Source organism: Haliotis asinina, chromosome 4, assembly GCF_037392515.1.
Source record: "Haliotis asinina isolate JCU_RB_2024 chromosome 4, JCU_Hal_asi_v2, whole genome shotgun sequence".
NCBI classification, from domain to species: Eukaryota; Metazoa; Mollusca; class Gastropoda; order Lepetellida; family Haliotidae; genus Haliotis; species Haliotis asinina.
Genome location: NC_090283.1, coordinates 65,804,709 through 65,830,411, shown reverse-complemented (window position 1 = coordinate 65,830,411; position 25,703 = coordinate 65,804,709). Strand labels below are relative to the sequence as shown.

General features: G+C 39.9%; 1 protein-coding gene across 1 annotated transcript in view; it reads right to left on the bottom strand.

Moving 5' to 3' along the window:
* The window catches only part of LOC137282662 (methionine--tRNA ligase, mitochondrial-like), a 33,649-nt gene extending 8,366 nt beyond the window's left edge, over positions 1-25,283 (bottom strand). Inside the window, exons 1-9 of the mRNA XM_067814450.1 lie at positions 24,907-25,283; positions 22,989-23,104; positions 16,264-16,335; positions 9,964-10,050; positions 4,190-4,318; positions 3,003-3,108; positions 1,741-1,868; positions 302-411; positions 90-189 (exon numbers count right to left, since the gene is read on the bottom strand). Of these exons, the coding sequence (XP_067670551.1) occupies positions 90-189; positions 302-411; positions 1,741-1,868; positions 3,003-3,108; positions 4,190-4,318; positions 9,964-10,050; positions 16,264-16,335; positions 22,989-23,104; positions 24,907-25,060 (1,002 nt within the window). The 5' untranslated portion in view covers positions 25,061-25,283. The remainder of the gene's footprint in view (positions 1-89; positions 190-301; positions 412-1,740; positions 1,869-3,002; positions 3,109-4,189; positions 4,319-9,963; positions 10,051-16,263; positions 16,336-22,988; positions 23,105-24,906) is intronic.
* Between the last annotated feature and the right edge of the window lie 420 nt (positions 25,284-25,703).

Below are 25,703 nucleotides of genomic sequence, written 5' to 3'. Positions count from 1 at the left end.
CACACATACTATCCATGCATCAATAGTTTTTCATTTATTACATCAATTAATCGCTACTAAAGAACACCTGTGGCTATCCAAGTACTTACCTTTCTCCCATCTACAAGCCAGTGAGAGTGGCACAGCAGACGTGGTGGAGGTGGCAGATCTGCAGCCATCAGGAACGCAGGCCAGTAAACTGCATGAAACCTACAAGAGAAAATGGCGCAACACAAATGACAAGATCAGGGATCCACAAAATTTCTAAGAATGAGTAATCTCGCTTGCCAATTGTTACGACAAAGATGTAAGCATCACTTACTTCAAAATATCTTTGCCAATGATCTGTGATGTAGGCGGCCATGTTGTAAGGTTGTCAGGGTAACCAGCTACTGTTAGATAGTTGATCAGAGCGTCCAGCCAGACATAGATCTACAGGTAGACAGAGATGACATATGCATTGTTTTTGTTTTCATTTTATTTGCAGTATGCCAGATATTCTTGGCATATCAGGTAATAAGTACGAAATAAACAATTTGTAAAGTGTTCTGGAAAAATAAACTATCTTAACATGTCTTGTCTTATTTATCGTGTTTGGGATCAATTTATAACATCTTAAACAATAATAAAATTGTCACTGAAAAGGTTTACATTTCACAGGTCCATGATGTATTCAAAGTCACTACTGGGTCATGGATTGAAAGTAGTTCCTATGCAAATTAGCCACGTTTTCATGAGGTCAGGCCTGCTGTCTTGTCCCTGGTTTCTATTGGCTGAAGATGTGCAGCATCTTGATTGGATGTTGAATTTAGTTGCATTTGGAAAGCATAAAGTTTGTTCACTTGCTGTCTTTCTCCCAACTGGGCAAGGTGGTTTGAAAGTCATGGGATGAGGATTTTGACTGGTGGATTTCAGGTTAGTTATATTTGATTTTATATAAAGGGAATAAACTACAAAATATGTTCAATTGTTGAAAGGTTCATTCAGTATATATTGTAGTTGAATTTATGTATTTGGTGGAGGTATGTATTGACTGAGGGTTGGAAGTTGTTGTCAATAATTTCACTTACAACTGATTCAGATTAATGTCCAAACAGACTGTATGTTTACTTTATTGGTGAGAATTAGCATTTGCATGCTAATTAAGGCACACATATTTTACATCCTTGGATCAGGTGTATGATTTTGGTGCCTCACAACATGTGGACAGTTTGATGCAAGTTGTCCCATAGATGGTAAGACAAGCTGATATTTCACTGTGTTTGGAAGATGCCAAAAGCGTTCCATAATTGCATTTCTAAGAATCTCAATATGTAAATGAACCATTAATTTTGTGATGTCCATTTATTTTGAGTTATTTTTATATGATCAGTGATAGTACAGCAATTGTTATCTGAACAATGTGCAATGATATGAATGTGATAAAAAGGTACTTTGATGGAGATTTATAAATTCATATACATTGTTTCAGATTTGTATTAAGTCAGCTACAGTAAATAAACTTGAACTACAGCCTCAACGGAAGGTATACGTTCAAATTAATCTCCATCAAACCTTCATGCATCTATGGCTCGGCCAGATGATTTTATCACCTCCCTTTGCTAGATATCAAGGATGGTCTAGGCAAAGTCAGCAAGAAATTGAAGGTAAAAGTAGTCTATCACAACTCTGGGGAAACAGACACAGTATGATAAAGTGAGGTGGAATGGACAAAGTTCCATCCTACTATGTGTTGTGTAATAAATGAAAGTTCAAGCTTACTGTCTGCGACTCATCCCCAGGAACTGGCACCCCCCACGGCAGCCTCTCCCGTTGCCTGGATACAGACAGGTCAGGTAGGTCCTGCAGATACTGTCTGATCACTGAATCAAACTTTGATGGCTTCACAGCTGGAATCATACAGGTTAACGGTCGTAGTGACAATCACTAGACTGGGTGGTACAGACTAAGTTAGTTCAGGACTGCTGTCAAATAGCTGGAAATGAAAGAGTGTTGTGAAACAAACAAATACATGAACTCTAGTACCCTCACATCACCTAAATACCTCCATCTCACCTGTAATAAACTGCAATTGCTTCTAGTACCTTCACTATCCCAACATTACCCAGTGTATGAAATAGCGTCTGCCCTGCAGCCCACTGCTTGCTAGTTACATGGTGGGCTTTTATAGCCAGCCTTGTGCGCCAATACATTTTCCAAGGGTATATCATTGACTACGGGAATTTTTTCAAAAATAATTTACAATTGTGGGAACTAGATGATGTCTGTATAGTTCATGATCAATGAAACTGTAACTTCCACAGATCAACCTACCCATTTATGTAACACTAAATGTGACTGGTCTAGAGAATGCTTTCAGCCAATGAATAATGTCATACATTTCTGATGGCAGTGAAACTAAATGACTTAACAGTGACCACAAGTTACGATTTTACTAAATTTGCTTTTGCACATGTTTAAGCTTACTTCAATAAAAGTAATTCATGAAGTACTTTCTTTCAACACCATGTCTCAATTTCCTATATCTAATACAGGGCTGGTATCATGTTAATAGGACCAGCAACATTGTTCAGTTATCAGCTCTGTAGGCATCCTGTGGTCTGTTTGAAGGAGTTTCATACACTGTATTACCCCAGTAATGCCCCCATTACCTTTGCAGAGTAGTGGGTCACTCTAGCTGTAATACCAGTTGCTTGTCACACCAAAAACCTGGGTTATTACTGGATATTTCTATAGCACACATATCCTCTCAACTAGTACATGTTCAAGGCACTTATCAATGGATATCAATCTCAAAGGCAACATCGTATTATCAATCTCTACTCTCTGTGGACCATAAAACTGTCGCCGCAACTAGGCTGCGTTATTGCGACTTCCCCATCCTGAAGGTTTTGAAATCCCACATGGGCACATGAAATGCAGCCAGTTCAGATGTCCTCAACCATGATATTGCAGAAATATTGCTAAAAGAGGTGTAAAACTGTATTTCTATGGAAAAAGTATTTCTTAGTGCCCCACGTTACCTCCAGTATCAAGCCACTGCTGCAGTCTGTGGGTGAAAGCCGACAGGCGGAACATGTAGTTGTCCTCCTTCAGCCAGGTCACAGGCTGCTCACTCTCCACACTCACCTGCAGCATCAACAGCAGTGTCAGAGATGTCAACTTTGGCTGATAAGTCCCCATAGCCTTGGGGATCCTTTCACGAAGCAACCTCTACTGAGTGTAACTTTAACTCCCCTTCTTTAACACAGAATAAAGGTTAACTAAGTTTACCTTAGTGACTTAGGATCACCTTAGGGCTTTGTGAAAGGAGGCCCAGTTTTAGAATGTACTGTTCTGGGGCTCCTTCCATTAAAAAACAAAATTATAATAGCTCTAAATTTTGTATTTGAAACCTCACGCTACGCGTTCGGTTTTAAATCAAATTTAGAGCTATTATAATTTCGTTATATACCGCTGATTTCCCAACACAGTATGTTTATCTCCTAATTCTTTAAAATTGCACTAAGGTTACCTCAGTGACTTATGATCACATAAGCACTTTATCAATGGAGACCCTGAGCTACGCGTTCGGTTTTAAATCAAATTTAGAGCTATTATAATTTCGTTATATACCGCTGATTTCCCAACACAGTATGTTTATCTCCTAATTCTATAAAATTGCACTAAGGTTATCTCAGTGACTTATGATCACAAAAGCACTTTGTCAATGGAGACCCTGAGCAGGTATTATCTTAGTGTTGAGTTGTATGTGGTCGAATGTCGCAATCAAAAGTATTCCAGTTAGAAGGCAGCAGTCTGTAAATCAGTGTGTCTGACCACCTGTTTGTCACCTCTTATGTCAGAAATGGATTATTGAAGACCAGACCTTCATGGGTGAATTAAATTCCTGTTTTGTACCAATATCTGTGATCCTCTCGTTGCTTTGCTATCAACTTATTGCTTGTCATTGTCACAATATCGCTGAAACAGTGCCAATGTGACTTTAAATTTTAACACGCTCCAGTGAGTGAGTGAGTGAGTGAGTGAGTGAGTGAGTGAGTGAGTGAGTGAGAGAGAGAGAGAGAGAGAGATCCACAGTGGGGGTCACTTACTTTATATTTCTAGCATGTAATGAGCATAGGGCAGACTATGAAAACCAGAAATTCATGCTCACTGGTTGAAATGCCATAGCTGAACAGATACTACCAGCCCTGAAAGAGTTATCTACCTTGGCATTGCTTCCATCTTGTGTTGTTACATCCTTCACTTCCTCTGATGTGAGGAACGCCTCATCAGACACAGAGTACCAGCCCTCGTAACTCCCGCGGTAGATATGGCCGTTTGATTCAAGGCACTCCTGGGAACAACATGAAACAGATAGCACCATAGGACTAGAAGAACCTCCTCTGAATGATGTCATATTTTAGAATATTCAACTATGATGTCATATTTGTAACATTCTTGGAAATCCAGTGCAATGCCATACACTGGCAGACTCAGATTTATGTTCTCAAAACTTTGACACCACCAAAATGTTCCCGAGACATAAGTATACATAGATCACTGTGGTACAAGTAGCTTACTTTACAATTTCCAAGTGGTGTATCACAACTTGATACCTTCTACTCTTTGGGTTCTCAAGTACACTGACCACACTAGTGAGTGAGTTTAGCTTTATGGTGCTTTAGCAATGTGCAATATCATGGAGGACACCAGAAATGGGCTCCACACATTGTACCCATATCGGGAATTAAACCCATTTCTTCATCGTGATGAGCAAACCCTTTCACCATTTGGCAACCCCACCATCGCCTGACCTCAATAAAACTCAAAGAATGTAGAAATGTGGTTTAAAGTCCATTTTCATAACATGTCAGCTATCCATGTGTCTAAAAGTTGCAAAGTGAAACAAGACTTAGCAAAACCGATTAAAAATGTGTAAAACATGGAAACCAATAAAAAGCACAGTATAAAACATAGTCCATCCCACCAGTTTGATGGTATATTTTTGTGGAGAATGGTTTATTAACTAAGTATGGCCATCCTTAGGTCGGGAGACATATTTGGTCTGATAAATGATTTGTTGTTGTTATCAAGTTGTGAGTAATATAAAGTAAACGTTGAAATACTTGTCAGATCACATTACGTGACACATATCCATCAAATTAAACTAAGTCTTTTCAAGCTACCTCTGTACTAACTTACATATATGAAATTGGAAATTTGCAGAGGCTAGTAAATATTGTGATCAAAATGACATTTGTTGATTTTTTATTGTTTTACTTTTAGTTTTGGTCACTGGCTGTGTTTGTTCAGTAGGGCTGTCAAGATGCATTGAGCTATTGATGAGTTGCAATGGTTGAGTCTCTGACATAAATTACTCAGTGGTAGGAGCTTATAACGATTGATACATCAATAGTATGTGTGACCATCTATAGTTTAGTAATTGACTTCTGTTGATAAATGTGCAGCACAAAATAAAGAGAAGTACAAGATTAGTTTATTTTGGTTTAGAGTCATCCATTCCCCTTATGTTTGAACTGTTTACTTGATCTGTGTTTCAAGTTTTTTGTCAGATATTAAGAGGGATTTAAACTACTTCAACTTGTTCTAATTTCATATAAACTATATATTAACTTATGAAATTACTTCAAATGAGACACTTCAAAAATAAAAATAACCATTGATACAGTATTGCAATAAATAGTTGGACTATTGAATATCACAGTCATATCTTTCCCAACAATTGTTTCCCCATCAATATCCACCCCTATTGTTCAGGACAGATCACTTTTTTTGAAAGTCAATCCGTAAAACAGGCCACTTTTCAAAATTAATTTTGTATATTGTCAAAAAGTCAGCAAAACATTCCCCCAAAACAACCAAACAATGACCAAACAAACTTTCAATGTTAACTATAATTTTGATCAATATAGTACTAAAAAAGAGACACTAGAGTGAGTGAGTGACTTTAGTTTTAACGCCACATTCAGCAATATTCCAGCTATATGGTGGCAGTCTGTAAATAATCGAGTCTGGACCAGACAATCAAGTGATCAACAACATGAACACTGACTGGTGTGATTTAGGAACCAATCACATGTGTCAACCGAGTAAGCGAGTCTGACCACCCGAGCCCGTTATTAAGTCACCTCTCTTAAAAAGCATAGTCGCCTTTTATGGGAGAAACTAGAATTTATAAAACATTCGTTAATATGACTCAGATGAACATAGCCATGTAATAAAAGTAAGGCCATGAATCAATATGTAGTAATATTAGGACTGCTCAGATATCAGGGATTGTACAGTTCAGTTCCTCTCCCTAAGTACTGTGCATGGTTGATGATTGGCAATGTTTGTGTGTGGCAGACACTAGTTTCAGGTCTGTTGTAACAATAAGGGATTTTATGTGTGCTTCCTTTTAATTCTCTGCACCCACCTCTCTAATGTAACAATAAGGGATTTTATGTGTGCCTCCTTTTAATTCTCTGCACCCACCTCTCTAATCACATACAGATCTTACCCCATCCTTTCACTCCTTACCCGCCCCTCCCCACTCCATCACACACAGATCTTACCCCATCCCTTCAATCCCTGTGCCAACACTCCCCATCACACACAGATGCTACCCCATCCTTTCATTCCCCACCCCCACAGCCTCCATCACACACAGACCCTACCTTATCCTTCCATTCCCTACCCCCACAGCCTCCATCACACATAGACCCTACCCTATCCTTCCATTCCCCACCCGTATACCCTACAGCTTCTATCACCCATAGAGCCAGCCCCCATCCTCCATTGATAATTGACCACTGCCTCCTTTCACAAAGCAACCTTTACTATGGTTAACCTTAGCTCCCATTCCATAACCTTGCACTAAGGTTACCTAGGTCTTAAGTAACCTTAGCGCAGTGTTAACGAATGGGAGTCTAAGTCTAGGGTGGCCTTAGTGCAGTGTTAAAGAATGGGAGTCTAAGTCTAAGGTGGCCTTAGTGCAGTGTTAACGAATGGGAGTCTAAGTCTAAGGTGGCCTTAATGCAGTGTTAACGAATGGGAGTCTAAGTCTAGGGTGGCCTTAGTGCAGTGTTAACGAATGGGAGTCTAAGTCTAAGGTGGCCTTAGTGCAGTGTTAAAGAATGGGAGTCTAAGTCTAAGGTGGCCTTAGTGCAGTGTTAAAGAATGGGAGTCTAAGTCTAAGGTGGCCTTAGTGCAGTGTTAAAGAATGGGAGTCTAAGTCTAAGGTGGCCTTAGTGCAGTGTTAACGAATGGGAGTCTAAGTCTAGGGTGGCCTTAGTGCAGTGTTAACGAATGGGAGTCTAAGTCTAAGGTGGCCTTAGTGCAGTGTTAAAGAATGGGAGTCTAAGTCTAAGGTGGCCTTAGTGCAGTGTTAACAAATGGGAGTCTAAGTCTAAGGTGGCCTTAGTGCAGTGTTAAAGAATGGGAGTCTAAGTCTAAGGTGGCCTTAGTGCAGTGTTAAAGAATGGGAGTCTAAGTCTAGGGTGGCCTTAGTGCAGTGTTAAAGAATGGGAGTGTAAGTCTAAGGTGGCCTTAGTGCAGTGTTAAAGAATGGGAGTCTAAGTCTAAGGTTACCTTAGCGCAATGTTATGGAGTGGAAGTTAAGTTAACCTTAGTAAAGGTCGCTTTGTGAAAGGAGCCCCAGTCCCATAACCTACAACTCATTAAATGGAACCACCTCTGAAGATCCCCCAACTTGTCATACCACCTCAACTCACGGCGCCTTATGTAAACAGAATTTATTTAACATCTACAGTGACCGCAGTCAATCTGGCAAACATCAGGTCAGCTGACATCAGTGTTTATTCAAACATTATTTGCCGAATCCTTCCTCCTGGGACACCGCACATTAAACAACATGCTCTGAAACTACTGCACGTCATTATCAGGAGTCACATGAAGCAGTGGGATGTTGAATATCTATCTTAATTAGTGGCAATAAGGTTGTTCAAACATGACGATTGTCTGGACATTTTCATGTCAGGATTTCAAAAGGGGAGTAAACATACTCAGACTGTCAGAAAACATTTTTTGTAAACTGTCAGTATTGATTAACATTGTATAGTCCTATTTGAAGCTTCTGGTGATCATTGTACATTACTGAGCACAAATTTTTACAATGAAATCTCATTACTTTACATTATATTACACAAAGCACACTGAGCACTACTGTAGTGTCCTATATGGTAAATATAGTCAGTTTACACTCAAAAACAGAGAGTATAGCAAATCGGATTGTGAGAATATAAAGAAGCAGTTTATTTATGGAAAACTATTCTAGTATGTGTATTACTGTAAATGGCCGCAGGAAACTTGACAGACTGAGCTGCCATGTTCTGTCAGTAAATGAAACCTAGAGTCCAAATAAATAATTCCACATTTGTCCTTCATATTTGGAAGCAACCACTTACAGACAAACATTGCTGTATTTCCTGTAACCAGGGCTCTGTTCTCAATAGGAAGCAATGACTAAATTTTACACATAGGTAAGACTAAATTATAAAAGTGAAATGTTTCTCGGACATTGGCACGTCACTTATATATGGGTGCGTAACAATTTTTTGTTGCCATTTTAAAAAAATAGTTTTGATTATCCTGCATTTGTCCACTATAACAATGAGTATCTGTAAGAACGAGTGATACTGAATCTGCAACTCATTAACATGTCCTAAACTTCCCAGGCTGTATTTCTGAGAGAAAAAAAACGTCCTACCGCCCTTGTCACTTTTGAAAAAGATGTGCCTGAGAAACATTTAATTATTTTTATGCCGCCTAAGTCCTTTTTAACATTTATATTTTGGTTAATTCTTTAACATAATATTCAATGTTGGCAGTCAAAAACAACAATCTTCAGTTTCAAATGTGTCTTCATTAAAGAAAGATTAAAGATAGCAAGATACTGACAGATTATTGACTACAGTTGTGTTTTTATTTTCAGTAAGATGTATGATTATACATATTGCGAACCCTTCCTTACATACAATTGTGGTAATATCTTTCACCACTCAGTTAAACAGTCCAAATAACAAAACTTGGGGGTGAATGAAACAATTCATATTTTCATTTTGTTTACATTATAATGTCCAGTTAAACAACGAAAGTAGAATAAAGGCCTAATACTTCTATTTGGGAGAGTTTGAATACCTTCAAAGGAAATTCAGTGGTTAGACAATCAGAAAAACCTCAGCTTTCTCTGGTTCACTGTGTACTAGGCTATTATTTGAGGTAACAGTAACTGAAGTGAAAATTCAAAATGACTGATTGTGTTCACCAATCACAAGGTGCCACTGAAAAGATATTAATAGCCTGGGTATTTCCGAAACATAACAAGACTGTCATTTCTCTTACCCATGATTTTTTAAATTTTAATACATAACTATTCACGGGACACAGTGTCCGGCTAACTTTCAATTTACCGGTCCCCAACAAATTTTATCAGAGACTTTTTCCTGAGAACAGAAATACTGAAATTTTTTAAATCGATAATTTCTTGTTTCATAAAAAACAGCTATGTAAAGGTGTAAATCATTGTCGTGTAGCAGTTATTGATAGAATTTTACACAGGATTTGTAATACCGATAAGCAAAGTTTTCCATGTACATAGGGCACTTGTACACATAAACAGTGGTACATGATTTGTCATTATTATGGAGTGTTCAATGTCCAGAATTTCTGGCATTAGCCAGAGAGGTCAAACCAACATCACAATAGTGGTATATATGCTTTGCCAAACCAAATGACACAAGTTTTTAAATATTTTTGATTGAGCAAAAAGGAAAATCATCAAGAAAAGCATTTCCATACAAAAGATTTCTGACATCAAATCTGCTATATCAACCAATAAGAGAGCAGCATTTGATTTGCTGTGGCTGATATTAAATCAATAAATATTTACAAAATTTAGGATTTCTGCAGATTTGAACATGAACTGAAATAATTGGGTTCAAAATAAAACAAAAATTTCATCATTAATATCAATCTTACCCAGAATCTCTGCACTGCCCTCTTATGTCTGTCCTCAGTGGTTCTGATGAAGTCGTCATACTGAATGTTGGCTGATTCAAATAGCACCTGCAAAGTCCAGATGAGCTGTCACATGCCAGTATATAACCCAGTGGTCAAACCCAAACCCTATCTCACAAGACAGGATATGTCACTCTGTCTGGACAGAGAACATCATTGTAACAAAATAATAAATATTTTTGGATAAACTAACACGTTGACTGCCCTGAGTATACTCATAGTGTCAATCGTGGGCCGGGGTATTTCAAAACAAGTTGCACATATTGGCAAACTGGCCCAAGAAAGCAATGGTATCCAGGCAAAAACTAAGAAAAAGTACTATCTGTTGGTAGGACTGGTATATTGATCCACTTGTCAACATTCCACTGACCACACACATGGTCAGTGACTTTTGATGATTCTTTTTTACAACACCCAGCAATACTCCAGTCATATATAATCTTTACCTGCAATTGACTTAAATGGAACAGAAAAACCTGTGACTGACATTATGACCACCTATCAATGCCACCAAGTACTATGAGTCTGACACTTGGCTACAGTGTATAATAATGATAATAATTTGGAAATTTTAACTATAAATTGTACATTTATATACTTATCCTATCTCACATCATGCATCTCTCTTCCTCTCTTCGACCATGTGTGGAAACGTGTTAATGGCCAACGTGTTAGCTAGGTTGGATCAAATCTTCTTGGCCTCTGACTACCTGACCTCTGCCCCTACAATAGAGACCTGTCAATCATCCTGCACAAGCAGCCAGTCGTGTAACATCCTCTACTTGTCATCCTCTTCTTGAAGCTCAAAGTAATCTGTGATGTGGGGAAGACAGGGTGGACATCCATCGCATAAGATAGGATAAGTATATAAATATACAATTTATAGCTAAAATTTCCAAATTTTTAAACTTATCCTATCTCCCGTTATGCATTGTCCCAAAGTTGGCTGGAGGGACGCAGATTACCCTCTGAAACAATGCACGGGCGAGGATGCATTCCACAGGGAGGCCAAGAGTGGCACTGACTCCCGAAGGGCTGCTCTGTGCTTGTGATGGGTTGCTTCGGAAACCCCTTGGCTTATACGGCACAAAGACTCTAGGGAGTGGGCGCTCCCAAGAATGTGGTTTTCCGCCGCAACTTTTGCTAAGCAAAAGGATGCAGTTTGGCAAGGAATTAATGCCGCCGCCCCACGATTTATCAGGAGACCACAGTGATCTGGCACGTACCTGCTTCAAAACTACCCCCCACAGACAAACGCTGGACAGCGGTGAAAGGAGGAGTAGCCCAGATTCTCAACTAGTTTAACATTCAGTACCAATCTCCCTACTTATCAAGGTGATAAAGGACATAGAAGCGAATGCTTTGAAAACCGTTAGGTAATCAGATTTCAACGCTTCACTGATGTGATTGCTCAGAGAGTAGAGGTCAGTAAGTGGAGTGTTGATATCATCTCTTCACGTGCACAAGACTGCCCGCAGTCTATCCAGCCATGGGTATGACAGTACACCATGCCCTAGTTCCCTAGGTGAGAATGATCTAGTCCATTTGAATCAAAGTACATAAGATATGGATAACATCGATATGTTTATTATGTACATAGCAAGAATGAGAACACGGACATGCTTATCTGCATGGACGGGTCGACAACACCTGCTGCACCAGGACCAATGGACCGAATTGATGAAGGTTTTCGACATCCGTGGGTAATGAGCGGCAAACACTGTTTCTGACTTCCAAAAGCAACCTTCCATAATGGCTTGCAGTGAAAAGTTCCTATGGAGTGTCAAAGTGGAAGCGAGTGCACGTGTCTCATGAGACTTTGCGGATGAAGGTGGTGGCACCTTCGCAAAGGTGTACGCTCACAGAAAGCCAAGGTTGTACGCGATACTTCTGCTTTGGAAGCCATCAAAAGCAAGATGAAGAGCCTCTTGCGTAGTCTGCGGCGGTCCTTAGAGGTGGCTAAGTATATCCTCAATGCCCGAACTGGGCACAAAGATAAATCTTCAGTGTCTTCTGGACCTAGGATAGATGACAGCAGAGAGATATACTGAAGGTAACTGGTTCCTGGCAAGGAAATCTCACCTTAAGCAAAGGAACACTCTAGCATGTCGAGACCTTTCAAAGCATACCCGAGAAATATCCAATGCATGTAACTCAGATATACGCGCAGCTATAGCCAAGGCCAGAAGGAAGAAGGCCTTGAAAGTGACATGCTCAAAATCTTTCCCAGCCAGTGGTTCATATTCATTCAATGTAAGATGAGCCAAGACAACGGACAAATCCCACGGACATCCGTGATTGATCTGCCAATTTATACGATCTCAACAGAGACTGGAGCTCAGGGATGGTAGATAACTTTATTCCCGACGCTGCTGAAATAACTGTGTTAAGTGCGGGTAAGTAGGTACATAATGTAGCGCCCATCAACCTCCTAGTAGACTGTAGGTGTTGAAGATACTCTGCGAACATCTGAGGCGATGCTGTCGTGGGAGACATAATGCCCTTCCCTCTGCAATATAAAATTCTTCCACTTGTCATCATAAAGCGACTTCGTGGATGTACGATGTGTTGTAGTGATGGCAGTAGCGACATGTTTAGAATAACCCTTGGCCAATAATGACAGATGCAAAGCCTGAGTGTCGAAATACCGCCCCGATGAACTGCAGACGCAGTGTAGGGATCAGTTCCGGCTTCTTTCACCAACCAGCCTAATTGGAGAAGCCACATCGCAAACTCCATGTGAAGCAGCAGAATGCCAGCGTCGTTCCGAGCCTGGATGCTACGTAAGCCTCGAATACAATCCCCTGCGATGCAGAAATTTGGTGATCAGCCTGGTGACCCGTGTGAATAGCCACGGGGTCGAAGAAATTCCAAACGCAAGCCATTGGTAGTGAATGCCCTGGAACATGAATCGCAGAAACTTCTGATGTGTCAGGCAAATCGGAATGTGCAAGAAAGCGTCCTGCGAATCCAGACTGACCATAAAATCTCCCGGTTTGATAGTAGTCTTGAGCAACACTACAGACACCATTCAAAAGTGAGGAGGGGTCTGTAGGTACTTCTTGTTGAACACCTTCATGTTAAACATTAGACTCAGCTTGTCTGAGTCTTTCTTCAGAACCAGAAAAATAGGGGGATAAAACCCTGGATCCACCAGCATTGCCCCTTAAGACTCTATCGCCTGCTTCTCCAATAAGGTGTCTATGGTGAATCACAACACTTGTAACTGTTGAGACGGCTAAGGCCTTTGCACCGGTGACCTGGTCAAGGGAGGCTTCCCCACAATCGGCAACTGATACCCATTTGACAGAATAGACATCACAAATGGATCTTGTAAAAACATCCAATTCGCCACATAAAACCCCAATCTTCCTCCCATGGGAGAGGGCTGGATGGGTACAACTGGAGCCGGCAGAACCCAATCTGGCTCTGATGTCCTTGAGTCACTGCTTGGCAGTCTTCCTGGGGTCAACCTGGCCAGATCCCACATTGGGTCTAGGTGCATCAACTGATCGTCTCTGTCGATTTGTACGACCCCTGTAACCTCTGCCTTAAAAGAATGAATTGACACTTGCACGCAAATCCGGGTTGGAGGACTCATAACGGGCGGGTCGACGCTGTTTTGCAGACTCCTCCATCTGCGATCTCTGGTGCTTCAAAGCTCCACAGACACCTGCAGGTGTGCATCTTGGCTCACCTTGCTAGCCACTTCCCTAATAGCGCCGTTGAAGAGCATCCTGCCTGACCATGGTAGATGGAATAGGTCCGTATGAAATCTGTCCTCCTACGATGACAACTGCAATGGACCCCTCCTGCGCATGGCTGTCCAGTGTGCAAGGAAATGTGCAATCAACTATAAATGCAGCTGAATTGTTCCTGTATCAAACCCATCGCTGCCCTGATATAAGCTTGTTGGTACGTAGAAGCATGTTGCAGTGCCATGGCTACCCCTTCTGAAGCCGTGAGTACCATGTTCAAGGGTGCCAAAATCTTCCAAATAGTCCCTTCCAAGTGACACAGCTCTCGGTCTTCTACCATAAAGGGAGGATAGGACCTCTGCTTCCAACCCCGAAGTGAAATATTATCATCAACTGGCGGGCATGTGATCAGTGACGAGAACCCATGGACATGCGCCGCAGACAAGTTTAAACAAGGCATGGTAAAAGCATCCGTAATCTTCCGCAAATTGGTGAATGCTGCATCCAACAAAGTAACCAACAGAGAAATACATGGCCTAGGAGGGAACGTAATCGAACCAAAATGACAGACGGTGTAGCCGATCGCCAAAGTCTAGCCAACTCGTGAGATACTGTTGTCTGTGACATGGTTACAGGCAAAGAGATGGGAGTCACCAGATCCTGTCGCGGCAGCCATTTGCAATACAAAATCATCAAAGTCCATGGACTGTGATGTAACTGCTTCCGATCCCGAAATGAATGAAACTGGTAAGCTAGGCACAGCAGTCAAATGCAGTACACCAAACGTTCCTCCCGTAACACCTGAATACCCCGTCAAACAGGTAACTAAAGGCACCCTCACCGCTGAAGTAAGCACATGTGGAGAATGACAAGTAGAGGATGTCACGTGATCAGCTGCACGTGCAGGATGATTGACAGGCATCTATTGCAGGGGCAGACATCGGGTGGTCAGAGGCCAAGAAGATTTGATTCAACTTGGATAAGTTTAAAAATATGATAATTATACTGCACAAACACCATACCACAAAGGAGCATGCTCAAAGCGCACACATACATTTAAAATACAAACACATCAAAACTCACAGGAATGAGTAAGGTAGATGATAGTTGTAAATATAAGCCTGGAGATAGTTACTGTTTGTATCGGCTGAAAAAGTGTGTTTTGAGGTTACGCTTGAAGACTTGAAGAGGTGGAGCTGTACGTAGTTTAAACACAGTGCAGATTCATCTGAAGCAAAAGACCAGGCACCAAATGTCAAGAGGTTGAATGGTGGAGGATCCACAGGACTTGCTTCAACATAATGTCTTGAGGTTGAATGGTGGATGATCCACAGGTGTTGTTTCAACCAAATGTCTTGAAGCTGAATGCTGGAGAATCCACAGGTGTTGTTTCAACCACATGTCTTGAGGTTGAATGGTGGAGCATCCACAGGTGTTGCTTCAACAAGATGTCTTGAGGTCGAATAGTGTTGTTTACTAGATCTGGGGACACAAGCACGAACCAGTGCAAGGAACCCAGAATGAAATGTATGTTACAGGAGGACTTAGAGCTGGGTAACAAGATGGGCAGCTTTATTCTGGAGTGATTGCAGGAGCTATATCTGGGTTGTGGAGGTGAACGAGCAGGGCAGCGGTATCTTGGTTCAATTTGGGTCAGTATGAGCACAAAGGTAATGAGAACGGTTCATAGAGTAAGCATAAGATGCTGGGAATCTATTGAAAGTAATCAGGGCCTCGGTGCTCTTGTACAAAGCAACTTTAGCGATAAGACTACCTATAAGAGGTGGGATACTGTGGTTTGTGTGTACACCGTATGTGACAGGATGAGAAAGTAGAAGCATGCATTGATGTTACAAAAGTATTTCCCTTTATCTTGCTTCTAATCCTACGTCATGATATTTTGGCCACACAACCATTTATCTTGAGGTAAATCTTGGTAAGTGCTGTCTCCCCTTATCAAATTTAATTTGGGTATGCTGTTTTAATTGGAGATAATGTTGATACCCTCTGGTTACATTTTTTTTTATTTTTAAATATTCATCTTGTGGGAATTTGCGATATAAAAATTCATTTTATAGAAAAAATCTTGTTATTATAAACATCTCTTTTCCACTGATGAATATTTATTTTAAATTCCTGTTTTTTTACGAAGTTAACGTCAAATGCTACAGACTGCCCTGAAAATTAATTTTCCTGATTTACTTCATATCAATACTGAAAAATCTATATGAAAAAACACATACTGAATAATAAAAGTAAACAATTTCATTTTAAGAAAAGTTATATTGACATATTACTTTATACAGACGGTGCCACAAGAGGGTGCCACTTGTCAAACAAATGCTGAGGTGATTGGCCATTTTTATTACATAATTAGATTTGGGAGATATCTTTCTACAAAATGAAACCAAAGTTGGTGTTTTGATACTGGGCATACAACCTCATCAAGTCTATGTTAATGTATGGGAGTTACGGTAACCTCAGTCTTAAGATTGCCTTGAACAACGGCACCCAGGCAATTGTTACCAAATGAACACCCATAAACCATAAGAATCAACTCCACCTTAAACTGCTGGGACACGTCATCACAGTAGTCTGGCAGTGATCTCTGACTTCTGGCAGCTGCCTGCTGAATCTGAAAACATAACAGATGATGATCACCAAGTTCATGATGTCATAGCATTGTCAGGATACTGTACAGAATCTACTGTCAAAATATTATCTCACACAAGCGATATCTCCTGTGGAACTCAGCTTGGGATGATAAAAATCATGGGGAGAGTACACAGTGTGCTCATCATCATCATTGGAGTTGACAGATGATTAGGAGGAGGTGGTGGAGGAGGAGGAGGAGGAGGAGGAGGAGGGGGGGGAGGAGGAGGGGAGGAGGAGATGAGGAGGAGGGTGAGGAGAAGGGGATGAGGAGGGGGAGGAGGAGATGAGGAGGAGGAGGTGGAGGAGGATGAGGGTGAGGAGAAGGGGGGATGAGGAGGGGGAGGAGGAAGAGGGGAGGAGGAGGAGATGAGGAGGGGATGAGGAGAAGGGGGGATGAGGAGGGGGAGGAGGAGGAGATGAGGAGGGGATGAGGAGAAGGGGGATGAGGAGGGGGAGGAGGAGGAGGGGAGGAGGAGGAGATGAGGAGGGGATGAGGAGAAGGGGATGAGGAGGGGATGAGGAGGAGGAGGGGGAGGAGGAGACGAGGAGGAGGTGGTGGAGGAGGAGGAGGGGGGATGAGGAGGGGGAGGGGGGAGGAGGGGGAGGAGGAGAGGAGGGTGAGGAGGGTGAGGAGGATCATGGTGTTGATATCATGATGTTGATAAGGACACTATTCATATTGAGCTGTGTGTCCAGCTGTCTGTTCTTAGCCATGCTCCTGCTCTATGTCTAAAACCACTTTGTGTTGTTGGCAGATTTATGAAATCAAGCCTTTGTCAGAAATGTAATTAATGTATTGATAAGGGTTATTAGCTATTCATTAATAATTTCAATAAAGTCATTTTGAATTGATTTTTCTCCAGTTCGGGTTGTTCAGCTTATTTGTATTGAAGGTCTTGTTAAAAGACGTAAGTTTCATTTCCGATGTTTTCTCAATGGCTCACGTGACTGGTGAGTGAGTTTGAGTGAGTATTGTTTTACGCAACATTTAGCAATACTCCAGCAATATCTGGCAGGGACAGTAGAAATGGGCTTTACACACTGAACTCATGTAGGGAATCGAATCTGGGTCTTCGGTGTGATAAGCGGCAATTCAACCACTAGACTACCCGACAGCCCTGAGGACAGGCTCGGATGAACAATGGCGCATTATGACTCAGCTGCATTACTGCATTATTTATATTCAGGTGCACACAGTACAAACAGAGGAACACACTTCCAGTTATAGCATTCTGTTTGATGCTGCTTTTAGCAATATTCCAGCAATGTCACTGCAGGGGACACCAGAAATGGGCCTAATGCATTGTAACTATGTGGGGAATCTAACATGGGTCCTCGGTTTGGCAAGCAGACTCTTTAATCACCTTAACTATGAGGCTACCCCAGCACACATTTTGTCTTGAGTGACCACAGAAGATTTGGCTGTGTTAATCAAACACAGAAATCCAAACTGAAGACTATCTGTCATGAATCACATTTCTAGTCTCTGGTTCAAAGTTCAGGGTGACACACGGATAGGAGTCCAAAACTGAAATCCCATCAATAATCACAACAGATCAAAGGCTTCTCAGCCTTATGACTTTAGTCAGATGTGCTACATGGTGTCATTAAACACCCATTTAGCAATTATTGCAGCAGCTAGTTAATAAGTTAGTAAATAACTGAGCCTGGACCAGACAATACAGTGACTGATATCATGAGCATCAATTCATGGAATGGGGCTGATCAATACAGTGGCGACAAGCATCGATTGCTTAACTCATTAAGCCCGAGGGCCACTTCACTGCTGAACACCTGGAACCCCGTTCTGAGTGCCTGGCTGGCTGTTGCGAGACTAATTAGGGCTATTCACGCCTGATATCCCTGGCAGGTTTCGGAGATTACAGGAAACTGTCTCGCCATACGAGCAAGTCCTGATTGTTTAATTGTTTAATTGCGTTGTAAAGGTATATTTTGAAAGAAAGCAGGAGTTAATACATGTCATATATGTAATGTTTTACGTAATTTTATTGTAGTCTCTTGTAGACTTTTGGTGGCGTGTACATGTGTATTTTCTTAACACATGTTTGTATTCTTTGTATGTAAGACATACTTAGACAAATTGTCCATCTCATATCATTATGTGAGGTTAAATTGTCCAAAACATCTATGTCAGTGGCAGTAAAGAAGAACTTACGCACATGCTTAATAATCTTCTATGAAAGAAGCGTTTTCGCGGATACATTGCAAGTGTATACTGAATATTTTAAGGAAATTACTAATAAGCTAGTCTGTGACTTATGGAGCAGATTCACAGTTTGTCACTTTGGTTCATCTAGATTTAACGCAGAAAATATACGTTATCATATGAACATACATGTATACATATTGTATAATACTATTCCTTGCATATATATCAGACAAAGGGTCTTGGGATGGAGTGTCATCAAAGTTTCTAAATAGAACGTTTTGTATCTCACCTGTTCAATATAGTGGCTGATTTGTTATCTATGACCAATCATATCATGAGATACCTGTCACAGAGGAAATGACAGGTAATGGGGCATGGACTAAATTTCTGAAGAGCATGTTTGGTCACTAGACAGCTTGGATACAGATTGATTATTGGCTAGATCACTGACCAATTGAAAAGCTGGATTTCGGCTTTATCAACTCTAGCTATCATGAAAAAGTTTGTGTATCGTGAACATACATAATCGTAAGGATGCCTGAAATGTACACACAGGACTAACAACTAACTTTGGCAAGTTTATTTTTCCTTAAAGCGCTCAAAGTGCTACAATCCAATTATTTTTACCGCAGATAACCCAATCCAACCATTGAGAAGAGATAGTATTTATTTTCATACACATTTTGCGCACACTACTTGTGCATCAAACATAGTGGCTTGCTGAACATTTCAATATAATTTGCACATTGTTACGAATTAATACCATAATTCAAGTACATGTTTCATAGAATTCAAAAAGTGACACGATACTGATTTATTATATACACTTGCAGTTGAATCCCCCCAAACATTTATGAAGATTTATGTCTATATTTGTTTTGAATGCAAACGAGGTTCAGAAGATTGATAATGGGTGTGTTTCCATAAAACAGGTTGTCCAATGATATATAACAGTGCAATAGTTTGTTTTACACTTGCCATGGGACAAAACTTTACCTCGACATGCATTCTGCCAAAGGCTGTTATTTCAAGGTTGAAAGAGGTGTACAAATATCTCATTAGTGTTGTCTCATACGCATCAATTCCGTAACTAATATACTATCCTCCTTTGATCATTACACTGGATAAGAGATCAAATATAAACATTTATTAATCGCCCGTTGAAGATACTGCAGTGTAATATTTTCTCTTCAGTATTATACTAGTGTAATACCTCTTGACGTATGACGTCAAAATGGTTCAAAGTTGTGACGTCACAATGCTAATGTTGATGTCGCAATTTTACCAGACCTTGCTTGACTCACGGAAAGCTGAGAGTGATCACACTGTAGGGAATTTCGCGGCAGTTTCTGTCAATTTATGTCGGCAACTAATAAACAGAATACTAAACTCGCTTCCGTGAAATGCCATTTTCATTAAACTCGTTACAGATTTAGTATCAAACTCGCTTTCGCTCGTCTGATACCAAAACATTAACTCGTTTAATAACAATGGTGATACACAGAAAGTCGTTTAGTATCCTCTATTTCTTACACAATGCTTATGTAAATTGCATTAAAAAATCACATTTCAAATCAACATGAAAATTCCAACAGCTTGAACAAAACGCTCCAGTTACCTTTGTATAGTGTATGTGTAATATATATGTGTAAAATCAATAGTCGCATTTGAGTTATGTCTAAATTAGTAACTTGATTTATTTCAAATATATACGTACATGGTTGTAATGCAGTATTGCTATTTATCTCCAGGATTCATAATATAAACTATTACGACGAATGAATGAATTAATGACTTAATTTAGAAGAATCACTCTTAATTCAATCACTGTGCAAAAATAGTATTTTAGTATTCACTCCCAGTGACGTGCAACAAACACTTACCTCCTGTAACATCTCATAATCCCCTTTCTCGCAGACATGTGTTCATTTACCTGTATAAGCCCATGACTGCTAGCAGTGAGTGAGTGAGTGAGTTTAGTTTTACGTCGCACTTAGCAATATTCCAGCTATATGGCGACGGTCTGTAAATAATAGAGTCTGGACCAGACAATCCAGTGATCAACAAAATGAGCATCGATCTGCGCAATGGGGAACCGATGACATGTGTCAACCAAGTCAGCTAGTCTGACCACCCGATCCCGTTAGTCGCCTCTTACGACAAGCATAGTCACCTTTTATGGCAAGCATGGGTTGCTGAAGGCCTATTCTACCCCGGGACCTTCACGGGTAGACTGCTAGCAGTTGTTACCAAAACACTTTAATACTTCTTCTGATTACTGCCCATACGCGGCTCTCACTGTGAGAAGCTAATTAATTTGATGCACATATGCATCTCTGGGGCTCAATTGTAACCCAGGGTCTCGATCCACAAAGCATTCGATGAACTACGCCATTTATAACACTATGGTAAACTATAGAATTATGACATACCATAGTGCTACAAATGCTTTGTGGATTGTGATCCCTGATCTTTAAAGTGATGCTGCAAAGTCCCACTCTGTGATGCCATTATTTTCCAGAATGGTAATCAGCACCTGGACAAAAGTGGGTGAATCTGCCTGGTTGGAATATTTCATTTGAAACCTCCAGCTGACGCCGTCGGTTCCAAATGCATTCCCGTGCTTCAAATACTCAATAACACCCGGAAAATGGCCAACACATGATGTTTATCTCCTAATTAATGACCCACAAAAGTGATGTATTCTTAGAAATGGATGTCAGCTTCATGTTTGCAATCAGTTTGAACCAGTTTGAAATCAGAAATCAATTTAGTTACATTTATTACCTAATATAGCACTGGATTGTTTGGTTTTGATTATTTGACTTTACTTCATCAGAAGCAATGCTGTGTTTGTTTTTTATGCATATTTTCACTTTGCACTGTGTCATATATGCAGGTTTTCCGCATCAAGGGGAACCCTGATTTACCCATCATGTTTAGGTAGGACAGCCCTGGATTGAACCTCTGACCCTCCACTCTCCAGGCAGATGCTCAGTCCAACTGTCCACTGAAGTGGTCCTTTTTGTTAAAATGACAAGAGTAATTGTTAATATAATAGATACCAAGAAGCAGCCCAGATTGTCAGAAGGTAATTACTGTCCACTTGTATTTCAAAGACATTTTTGTCTTCCTTTAATTTTTCATTTCATCCATTTGAACAAGTTTTTCAAAATGTCCTTTGCAATACTCTGGGCCTCATTAAGTCAATAAACTCTACATGTGTTTATCTTCTTTTGAGAAATAAGTAGCTGAAAAAATAAAACATTCCCCTGAAAACAGTCCCTTGTCAGACAAATCAAAATGTTTTCATAGAGAACATGTATACTGGCAGTAGAAAAGAAATGCTACCTTATCTTTTCGAATATATTTGAAAACAATTGTTCTGTCAATTTGGAATCATTCATGAATACTATCATCCAATCAAATATACTTCTTATGTGGCAGTGAACGTCATATCACACCATAATAAGATACAGTTACTTTACAGCCATGTTAGAAGTTTGTGACTGCTGACAGTCTGAGTGCTGAACATGATAACAGAATGAAGTTTACTAAATCTTCCATCTGACCTTCATGTGAAACATTTTAGTCTCATTAGTCAATGACACTTTAAAAAGTTTTCTTGTCACCTATCCCAGGAGGGTGACAACTGAAAAAAATATTACCCGCTGCCACGGTAGCTGCCGAACTCTGTTGAGAAGCTGTATCGCTAACAACTGCATGACACATGCAGTGCAACGAGTTAAAAAAATGTTTGATCAATTGTTATTTTAGTTCACCTTTTACAGATTTTTTTTAACCAACTTTCACTGTTTTATTTACACTATTTTGTACATTGAGTCATTTACACTCTCCACTCAAACATAATTAACCATTTTTAATTTTATAGCAGTTTTAAGCTTGTCATAACATGCTTCCACTGATTTAAAAAATTCAGTCGAGATACAGATGCCATTTGGTTTACATGTCACATAGTCGATAGTGATCTCTAGCATAAAATTAAATGATATTTTGTACATTTAACATGGCGGTATAGTAAATATGTTGTATGCTTTTCTGTCAGGGAATACAGTTTGATGTATGTTTTTGTAGCAGCAGTGTCAATCCTTGCAAAGAAGCTTGCATGACACTGCTACAAAGAGGCGTACACCTGACTATATTAACAGAGCAAAGCTTACAACTTATATATCCCATCTAGGAGATAAATAAATCCTTACACACCACCAAGAAAAGAATGCTCCGGAGCTAGTTTTGTAGGCTAACATTTTAATGCTTCATGCAATATTCAGGTTAAGATATGCAGAGCAACTGATAATCACATCAATTACATGTTTGCATCAATTTCTGGATGACAGTTTAAATAGTTTGGGGTGTTGTGCCATGCTGTACATCATATTAAAAGAATACTGCAGAAATGTGGATTCTGGAATGTGAAGGTGAGTCAAAACGTTTTGGATTACCTTGAGGCCATGTTCATCGGTGCCTGTAGAGAAGATGACTGTTCGGCCTGTCAGCCGGTTCCATCTACCATGGGCATCTGCCAGAAGAACGGTGTACAGATGGCCGATGTGAGGACCTGAAACACATACCAACATCACACTGAAAATACTGACTGAAAATACTTACATACCAATTTACTCTTTGTTTGAACGTAAGTGTGCACATGTGTGTGTCTGTCTATCTGTTGTTTGAAAAATGCTTATATCCAAATTTACTAAAGCTTTGTATGTATGCGTGTACATATGTGTGTGTGTGTGTGTCTGTGTCTCTGTCTATCTCGCTGTTAGTACATCTGCATGATATTTGTGGTGTGCTAGAAGAAAATTTATTTCATAAGAAAACAATTGGGAAATGTACTGATAAAGACAACTGGTCTTCAGCAGCCCATGCTTGCCATAAGAGGTTATTAATGGCATCTGGTATCAAGACTCGCTGACATGGTAGACACGTCATTGTATCCTTATTGTGTAAATTGATGCTCATTCTGTTGATCACTGGATCACATGGTTCAGACTTGATTATATACAGAACGTTGTCACTACAAGTGGAATATTGTGGCGATTAAACATCAAATACCAACAAAGCGTCTCATATTCATATGAACTTACGAAAGGATCATTTCATTTTGTGCTTAGACCCTTGCAGTGAAACTCATACCTGCTTGAACCATTTTGTTTAAGCTGTACTTTTCGAATACACCCAAACCGGCCCCAAACCGAACCGGCCCCTTGATATTTAACCCTAACCGGCCTCTGCACCCGAAGCGGCCCCTTGGTAACGGTAACGATGGTTATGGTTATTATCTTTGAAGGATAAAGATTACAATTTATTTCTTTTTGTATAAAAAAGACTCAACTGACGACACCGACATATAAAGATTTCAATTCATTTGTCATATATAAAACACAGACACTTTGGAGGATTGGCAAACAGTGTCTAGTAAAAGGTTACGCTTAAGAAAACATGTAAAATAATTTGCACACGATAATCCGAACATACAACACAATCAGTGTCAAGTAAGAGCATGTGTTTAAAACAACATGTACATTAATTTGCTCATGATAATCCATTCAAAGAAATATAAAAACAACACATCCACTTTAATTGGTCAGCGAGACATGGTACAATAACAGTTTAATTTTGAGCTGAAGAATGATAGGGTGTGTTGAAAATATTGACAGATGTTCCACAAATGGAAACGTGAGAAAATATGAAAGACAACATTATCGGTGAATTCGTTCCTGGAAACTCCGGCAGAACAAAGGTGAAGCGTGAATTCATGATGTGGGATTTATGTGCTATTCTTTCATTGGATTAATATGTTAATTCTGTGGATATGATACAACTAAATGTAAGTACACATGTTATTAGAGTTTCACATATTATCGTTTTGCAATCAACCGTAAATAGATTCTTAAGCAGATTACATAAATGTCCTCTACTATGGCATCTCCATGATCAGAGGCACTTGCATCTTCACTTGCCTCTCATCGGCACTTATATCCACAAATATATTTTCAAAGGCTGATATTACATGCAAAAATATATGAATAATATATATTCTAACATTTATCTTATTAAAGAAACTTTCATTTATATCTCAGTGTAGAAATGTTTACTTCTCGGGGCCGGATCGGGGGTAATTCGTACTTTTAAAGGTTTCTTTGGGTTAACAAGCAAATCTTCCATTTACAGCTTGCAAGCTGGATATATATCACATGACAAGAAATAGTAATATACTCAGGCTTTAGAAAACAAAATATTTAGTGTAATTTTATTTGTGCCTGCGTTGCCTTCAAATATCTTTCAACAGGTGACTGTGAGATCGCAGTCACCGTGTTAATGATTTGTAGCAAGATAACATTCAGGTTAATGTACCTGCATTTACATAAAAGATAGGTGTCGTCACAAAGCAGGGTGTTGCATGCTTATAACTGATGAACCTCCGGAAGCACGGCAAACACAACCTTGTCAGTGACTTCCCTGCTGGAAGCACACGTCGCGGCAGTAGGTTTACCAAACTCGCGGTCATGGTCAGACCCCGAAACTGAACGAAATCAGCTTTGACAGTCTAAATAATCAATTCGACAACATGTACACATCGTCGATAATATTAATATCGTACAACATATTCAGTGAAACGAACTCAATTCTCTACGAATAAACCGCATACACAATTTCAAAAATAGTCATGTTCTCCCATGGGCGCGGCCATTTTGGGAAGATAACTCTTCAAAGACGCGGTCTGCGATATCCGCTTGTTAGAAGAGCAGAGGGAGGTCTGCGATATCCGCTTGTTAGAAGGGCACAGTGGGAGGTCACAAATAGCAACAATGCAATGCAATGTCCCTATCATAGATAAGTACGAAACACGTTGTGAATTTAACAAAAATAACAACTATGTGCCTTTTTAGATAATATGTCGTGGAGATCAAATGTCTCTATTAAAACAAAAAATCAACACATTTATAAACGCAAAAACCAGACACGAAGAGCCTTTTCGAAATCACAGTAAAGGGAAGTGATCGATTTAAAGGAAAGTGATCGATTTTCTCGTTTGATGTGTAATGTCCCTTCACCCCCTTGGATGCCAAGTGGTTTGCTGAAATATAGACTATCAAATTTCCTATCCGATGGTGCAAACTCAGGTGCATATGCTAAAGCGGTATAAAATA